This window comes from Micropterus dolomieu, linkage group LG21 (genome assembly GCF_021292245.1).
Source record: "Micropterus dolomieu isolate WLL.071019.BEF.003 ecotype Adirondacks linkage group LG21, ASM2129224v1, whole genome shotgun sequence".
Lineage (NCBI taxonomy): Eukaryota > Metazoa > Chordata > Actinopteri > Centrarchiformes > Centrarchidae > Micropterus > Micropterus dolomieu.
Genome location: NC_060170.1, coordinates 1,609,884 through 1,617,951, shown reverse-complemented (window position 1 = coordinate 1,617,951; position 8,068 = coordinate 1,609,884). Strand labels below are relative to the sequence as shown.

Sequence of the window (8,068 nt, the reverse complement as noted above, 5' to 3'; positions counted from 1 at the left end):
GTCTCATCAGACCAGAGGATCTTATTTATCACCATCTTGGAGTCCTTCAGGTGTTTTTTAGCAAACTCCATGCTGGCTTTCATGTGTCTTGCACTGAGGAGAGGCTTCCGTCGGGCCACTCTGCCATAAAGCCCCGACTGGTGGATTGCTGCAGTGATGGTTGACTTACTACAACTTTCTCCCATCTCCCGACTGCATCTCTGGAGCTCAGCCACAGTGACCTTTGGGTTCTTCTTTACCTCTCTCACCAAGGCTCTTCTCCCTCGATAGCTCAGTTTGGCCGGACGGCCAGCTCTAGGAAGGGTTCTGGTCGTCCCAAACGTCTTCCATTTAAGGATTATGGAGGCCACTGTGCTCTTAGGAACCTTAAGTGCAGCAGAAATTTTTTGTAACCTTGGCCAGATCTGTGCCTTGCCCCAATTCTGTCTCTGAGCTCTTCAGGCAGTTCCTTCGACCTCATGATTCTCATTTGCTCTGACATGCACTGTGAGCTGTAAGGTCTTATATAGACAGGTGTGTGGCTTTCCTAATCAAGTCCAATCAGTATAATCAAACACAGCTGGACTCAAATGAAGGTGTAGAACCATCTCAAGGATGATCAGAAGAAATGGACAGCACCTGAGTTAAATATGAGTGTCACTGCAAAGGGTCTGAATACTTATGACCATATGATATTTCAGTATTTCTTTTTTAATAAATTTGCAAAAATTTCTACATTTGTTTTTTTTTTCTGTCAAGATGGGGTGCTGAGTGTACATTACTGAGAAATAAAACGAACTTTTTTGATTTTTGGAAAATGGCTGTCATGAAACAAAGAGTGAAAAATTTAAAGGGGTCTGAATACTTTCCGTACCCACTGTATATACCTGTAGCAGTAGGCTTCGGTGTTGCATCTGCATGGTTTATGTGACACTGCTCTTTTGTTAGTGTTTTTCATCTTCCAACATGGCAGTGGGATGTAATGATTGTTGCTTGTTTTGCTTTTGCGCATTTTCCCTTCCATCTTCCTTGTATGACTGTCCAGAGCCCTGAAGGGAGTGATGCGGGTTGGAGTCCTGGCCAAAGGCTTGCTGCTTCGTGGGGACAAGAACGTCAACCTGGTCCTGCTCTGCTCTGAGAAGCCAACCAAGGGCCTCCTCAACAGCATTATGGAGCACCTTCCTAAACAACTAACAGTACTATCTTTACAAATATCACACCACAATAATTTCTTCCGTTGCCACTTTATAGGTACCTACCTCTTGGTTTGGTTGTAAAATTGGTCAGAGTAATTTACTGGGACAAATATTAAACAATAGTTTTTCTTTGTGTGTGTTTCAGTTATATAATAGAGCCAGTCCCAGCTGACACTGGGGTACACACTGGACAGGTTGCCTGAAAAAACAAAGGGTTTATGATTTATAACAGAATGTCATCTGTGTAGATGCTTATTTTCAGCAGTGGGATATATGTAACGTTATCCCTTTGCCTAACTGAAAGTAAATGGGGATGATGTCTGTAGCTAGTGGTAATGGCAGCTGCAATGTTTTTATCTGACTTGTAAAATACGGCCCATATTTAAAGTGGCAGAGGGAGGGGAAAAAGACTCGGCTCCATTGTGCATTGTTGGAGATCTAACCCTTTTAACAGACTGAATCAAGCTGATGTTATGTAATCTACCAAATTGCTTCAGTTGAACAAAGTGGCCACTTTGACAGGTACAGAGTGTAGATGATCAACTAGATATGTTCCCTAGCTGTCAACTAGTTGTTTGTACAATGGACTTGGAAATAATGTTAGCACATTTGCATCTACACCATTTCTTCCAGATGGTAACACCAGAGAAATATGAAGTCACTGGATCTATCCAGGAGGCAGCCATCATTCTGACGTCCTGTACCGAGCCAAAGATGCAAGTGACAATCACACTGACTTCACCTGTCATCAGAGAAGAAACTGGCCGGGATGGAGGTTGGGAAACCATCACAGCCTGTCCATTGCACCTCCTTTTATTGTCTTTCTGCTATCATTCTATGAAATCAGTTTAAATATGTTTGTTGGCACCCTGAAGAGCACGGTCCTGCTGGCACTCTATAAAGATTGTTTTGTTGGGCCTAAATCAGATTGTCCTTGCAACTTGCTGTTTTATTTATGATTCATTTGGATTTCAAAATATGGAATGACAGGGTTACCAAGGAAGTGCAAGCTCACCATAGTTAATGCTGGGGTAGGTAACGTTTGAGAACTAGGAAGACTGCCTTTTTTCCCCTTGGGGATAAATAAAGTATTTCTGATTCTGAGGAAAAAGGCCCCTGCTCATCAGACTTCCCTCCAAAGCCACTCCCCCCCAACACATGTTCATGCACAGTGAGTGCACGGGCAGAGTGTGCACAGACAGGTGGTAGGGCAGCCAATCATTTCATTTGGACTGAATGAAATGATTGGTCGTGCTTGTTACAGGCCTGTGACAGCCACAGATTTTTTATTTTTTTTTCCTTTTTGTTTCATTCGACTTATTGATTGCTGAAAGAATTTTAACCGATATAACCAAAAAATGCTTCTGAAATACATTACCTACCCTAGCTTTAATAACTTTATGTTGACGTCTCGTTCTTTCAGGGTTTGTTGTGCACAGCTGATGACCTGCAAATATTACATTTTTAATAAAACCTTTGTTGAAATCTTTTCAATGAAACAGCAGATTTAGATTATCTGCTTTTACTGGTCTAAGGTTTAAGCCTGAGAGATTTTTTTTTTCTCAGTGAATGCTCTTTTTAATTATGTGGGGCAGATCACTTCTAGTGTAAAATAAAACAAAATGCAAGAAGAGGCAAGTGCCAGCAGTATTGCTCTTAGGCTTTTAGCTCTGTAACTCCTACCTCTCAAATGCTGTCTTTATCCTTTGAACAAAGCATGATCATGGTTTGCATTGTGTTAAGTCCTATTATTCTCAGGTGAGATTCTATTTTGTTTCCTGTGTTACTGGGGATTCTGTTTCCATTTTGTTAGCGATAATCAGTGTCTGACATGCATTACAGTATTTCTCCAAACTTTCTTTGAGATGAGACAAAGTTTAATTTGGAATTTATTGCACAAAGATGTTTTTGTAGTCCTTTCTCAAATCAAGATTTGGCCAAGGAAATTGGATATTTTCCCACAGGAAACAAATTTTCAAACAGTTCACCATGCTGAGGTCCCCTGTTCTGAAGTGCTCCCCTGAGTAGATTGACATGTTCCTTTTACACACAAGACTCAAAATTGGTCTCAATAGAGATAATTAGTTTGGTTCAGCAAAAATGAAAACCTTTGACACTCATTTTGATTTCACTGACTATGGAAAGATAGGACAAATCCTTTAAAGATGGATATTTTTTTTCTTTTGAATTAATTGACAGTGGAAAGATGAAGAGTAATCATGACTATATTGCTTTGAAATCTGATTATTTCAAATTATTCTAAGGGGAGGATTGTTACATGTTCAGGTAAAAAGCCTATGAGGAATCTTTGGTTGGACCTGAGTACAGCCTTTGGTATACAATGATTGTTGGGGTCTTATTCCAACCTACTGATGTTAGATATGCATGCAGTGATATCCTAACCCCTTTTGTTTGCTGGTAGTTCTCATGTTTTATTTCTCTTCTTCAGCACCCATTGCTTTCCTCCTTTTTATATTTGTAGTAATATAAGTCCAGCACAAATATCCCTTTTATTTCTTGAAGGAAGAAAAAAAAAACAGATTCCCAGTACGTTGTCTCCCATCAGAGGTTTAGTAGGGCCCAACAGCTTCGGAAGGATTTTTGACCAAGGTTTTCTCACATCCCAAAAACTTTGCCACACCTACTATTGCCATGCCACTTTTTTTTTATCAGGTCGCTCCCTATTAGCCATTGTTCATAGTAATTATTAATAGTCATGGAATCCCTCCTCTGTCCCAGTGTTTGAACTAAGTAAATCTGATAAAATTCAAAATTCCCATGGTACTTACCAAGGTAATGGAAAATTTTTAACACAATTACCTGATAAAATGGTATTGGCTTCAAAACATTTTGACCTAAACCCATGTAATTTAACTAGATTGTTGCTTTTCAAACACAGCAATTTGTCTTCAATATAATGACTTAACAGATAGTCAGTGTAAACGCAATTTGTATCTATCCACTCACTTTGACAATGTGTTGGTTTGTGTAGTCAGTCTTATAATATTAGTAACCTACAAAATAAGCAACCAACTCTAGGTTGTCATGGGAATAAACGCTGGTATGTGTGGCAATGTGTTTGTTCTTTGCCAGCCTCGCTGACCTGGTCAAACACCCATTCCTCATCACCATTTTGACAATTCAAATCCATTTTTAGATGTAACCTCGGGTATGGTGAAAGACCCAGCGGACGTCTTGGACAGGCAAAAATGCCTTGACGCTCTGGCTGCTCTGCGCCACGCTAAGTGGTTCCAGGTTCGGAACATCATTTTACTTTCTTCTTGTAGCCTTATGAGATGCTTATGTTTATTTATTTGTGTTTTACACATTTGGTTTTCATTTTATTATAATGATGAAAATTATTACTATTTGAAGCAAAAAAATATTCAAGGATGCCACCTATTACAACAAGGATCTGGTTAATGTCCATATGTATTGATTATAAATCTAAGTTAATTTGAAGCTCTCACATGAAAAATATACTCTAGCAATGAACTGGCATCCTTGTATTCCCTTAAAATTTCTCCAAGTACTGCATTATAGTTCCATGTGATTCCATAAGGCTGCACAATAACTTGCACAAAGTTGTGCCACAAGAAGTGCTTTCATGTTCAACGTTTGTATTGTTTTTATTCTGTATATTTTGTAGAATGGGGATTGAGAGAAAAAGGAATATCTGAGTAGTTTCCTGTGATTCTGCTACCTGAGCAAAAGCATAGGCAAAGTAAAGCAGATTTCCTTTGCTCTTTCAGTCCTTATACTCTCCCCTCAGGTGGATTCTTGTACTTTAAGTACCTGTTTGTGAGATACCTGGTTAAACCTGGGGTCAGGGTTTAGAAGATGGCAAGAAAAGTCGTAATTTCTTGTGCATCTTGCAAACTTTGAACTCCCTTACTAACTGTGAGGTACAAGACTACTGGGAATGGCAGCTGATTGCAAACCTTTATGGCTCATACGCACCTCCAACCATACTCCAGCTTCCATTATGCACAGTAGTGTTTGGACCTCAATGATAGAACTGATTCACTTGTTTGGTCCATCTCTTGTCACTCTTGAACACTCCGTAAACCTAACTTTATTACATCAAAAGGCTAGAGCCAATGGACTTCAGTCCTGTGTGATCATCATCCGAATCCTGCGAGACCTCTGTCAGCGAGTTCCTACGTGGTCGCCCTTCCCAGGATGGGTAAGTAATGTTATTTAAACATGCTTATGAACACACAGGCACACAATGGGGAGGCGGGCCACACTGGTGGCAACAGGCAGGTAACACAGGCGGACAATAGGGAGGAAAGCAGCACAGCAGGGGAAGACAGTCAGTATCCTGACTGAAAACTTCAGAAATTGGCAGTGTGTGTGTGTGTGTGTGTGTGTGTGTTTTTTTTTTTTTTTTATGGCTCAGGACACAAGGGCTCTGCGGCTGGTGATTAAAACCACTCAGAAAATCATTGTTCCCCATCTACTGAGCATCAGTGATATCTGTGAGGCGAGGGGCCTGCAGAGACCAAAGGATACTAAAGGACAGTACCCAACCACACATAGACTGTTCACCCTACTGCCGTCTGTGCCAAGAATTACATCATTACACCACCACCAGCCTGAAGCGTTGATACAAACAGGATGGATCTTGCTTTCATCTTGTTTATGCCAAACTCTGACCCTACCATCTGAATGTCGCAGCTGAAATTCAGAATCATCAGACCAGGCAACGTTTTTCCAATCTTCTATTGTCCAATTTGACCCTGTGTGAATTGTAAATCAGTTTCCTGTTCTTAGCTGAAAGAAGTGGCACCCGGTGTGGTCGCCTTCTGCTCCCATCTGCTTCAACGTTCGGCATGTGCGTTTAGAGATGGTGTTCTGCATACCTTGGTTATAACGAGTTATTTGAGTTGCTGTTGCCTTTCTGTCATCTCTAACCAGTCTGTCCATTCTCCTCTGACACCAAGGCATTTTCGTCCACACAACTGCTACTAACTCGATATTTTCTCTTTTTCGGACCATTCTCAGGTGTAAACCCTAGAGATGGTTGTGGGTGAAAATCCCAGTAGATCACCAGTTTCTGAAATACTCAGAGCAGTCTGACACCAACAACCATGCCACGTTTAAAGTCACTTAAATCCCCTTTCTTCCTCTTTCTGACACTCAGTTTGAACTTCAGCAAGTTGCCTTGACCACGTCTACATGCCTAAATGCATTTAGTTGCTGCTATGTGATTCGCTGACTAGCTATTTGCTAACAAGCAATTGAACATATACCCGTTTAAGTGTCTGGCTTAATAAACTGGCCGATGATTTCGGTTTACCACTTTAGAATTTTTCAGCTACAGTATGTAATTTAACTCATGACTGATGTTACAACCCGAACTCACAGCCCAACCAAACAACAAACGCACACGTATACATTTACAGCTGAGGATTGCGGCTTACGTTTGCTAGCCTTCAACTCAACAATCAATCATGCTTTCAGTCAAATGGCATGTTGGTGATAGTAATATTTGCCTTGTAAACAATTACTGTAAGTAGCATGTCTATCATAATACAAGTGGAGATTGTATTTGCCAGACATTTAAGCCATCTTTACTGTTCACTCTGTTCAGGCTATGGAGTTGCTAGTTGAGAAGGCCATCAGTAGCAGCTCTGCCCCCCTCAGCCCAGGTGATGCCCTGAGACGTGTCTTTGAATGTATTTCATCTGGGATTTTACTGCCTGGTAAGATCTTGTTTCTTCTTTTTGTTTTTCTGTACAATTATATGCATTCACGTTGCTGTATCTACATGCACTAATGTTATCTGACTGTTCCTGTAAACAAAACTCAATACTTCTATAAAGTTTCTGGAAGATGCGTTGAGTTTCACTCATGGTAGCTTAACGCCTTCTGTGTGGGGGGGGGGGGAACTCAAAGTGAATAGCTGATGTGACCTTTGCTGTACTGATGAACTGCAGTGGAAATGGACATTACACAGAACTTATCAAGACAACAAGTAAACATAGAGGAAGTGTAGAGTTTACATTAACTTGGAAATAGGGGGAATTAAAAATATGGGCTGCCTCTTATACTAGCCTGTCCAAAATAAAGGTGTGGTTCTCTCTGCCACTGAGGTAAGTAAAGACCACTTAGGGTACACTTTTTATGCATATTTAACTTTAATACATGTGGCGCTAAAACAGAGTGCATTGTTAAATCTCAGATTCAAGAGGAGCAATCGACTAAAGTCTCCTTTCCGTCACCCTGACAAAAGCCTTCCCAGGGAGGCTAAGGGTGCTACACAGCTGATAATTGCTTTACTAAATGGACCAAAGAGACCAATGAGGTCAACTTCATTTTTCAAATCAATTAATCTTATCGACTATTTAGTCAATTCATCTTAACTAATTTATTTATTATTTTAAAGATATTATTCTTATGACTTAATAAATACTGATAACAATTTAAACAAAATGTCAAAAACTTGAAAAAGTGACACAGAAAGCACGTTAGAATAATGGTAGCATATGTTAAAATTAGTCTAATTTCTACATCACTGCTGTGATATCAATAATTAGTCAGATGCAGGATCAGAAAAATACTGAACCTCAAATTCAAAAGGATTGCTGTGACACAGAGATAAATTTAAACACTATGTAAACCCTATCCTGAACTGGAGAATCAGTATTTTTCACTTTGTATGATCTAGGATCCAAGGAACCTGAAATTTGGTTATGATAAAGTAGGTAAGTAATATGCAAGATTTTTGCAACACTGCACTCCAGACTTGAAAAATCACAAGAAGGTTCAAGAGTAGAAGCTTTTTGCATCGTGTCTTGCAAAATGTGAAGGACCTTGTGGAACTGTGCGGTGCCCTGTTACTTACAAATGGGCCTGAACGATTTTGAAAAATCTTAATTGTGTGGGGG

The 8,068-nt window shown here is 40.0% G+C and overlaps 1 protein-coding gene across 2 annotated transcripts in view; it reads left to right on the top strand.

Moving 5' to 3' along the window:
- Positions 1–8,068, top strand: part of zfr (zinc finger RNA binding protein) — a 35,139-nt gene that overhangs the window by 24,831 nt on the left and 2,240 nt on the right. Inside the window, exons 14-18 of one of the 2 annotated variants that reach the window (XM_046034419.1) lie at positions 1,025–1,175; positions 1,809–1,950; positions 4,333–4,430; positions 5,266–5,361; positions 6,772–6,883. In XM_046034419.1, coding sequence (XP_045890375.1) covers positions 1,025–1,175; positions 1,809–1,950; positions 4,333–4,430; positions 5,266–5,361; positions 6,772–6,883 — 599 coding nt within the window. Of the gene's footprint in view, positions 1–1,024; positions 1,176–1,808; positions 1,951–4,332; positions 4,431–5,265; positions 5,362–6,771; positions 6,884–8,068 lie in introns of those variants that run through there. The other variant, XR_006822416.1, reaches the window with a different exon arrangement.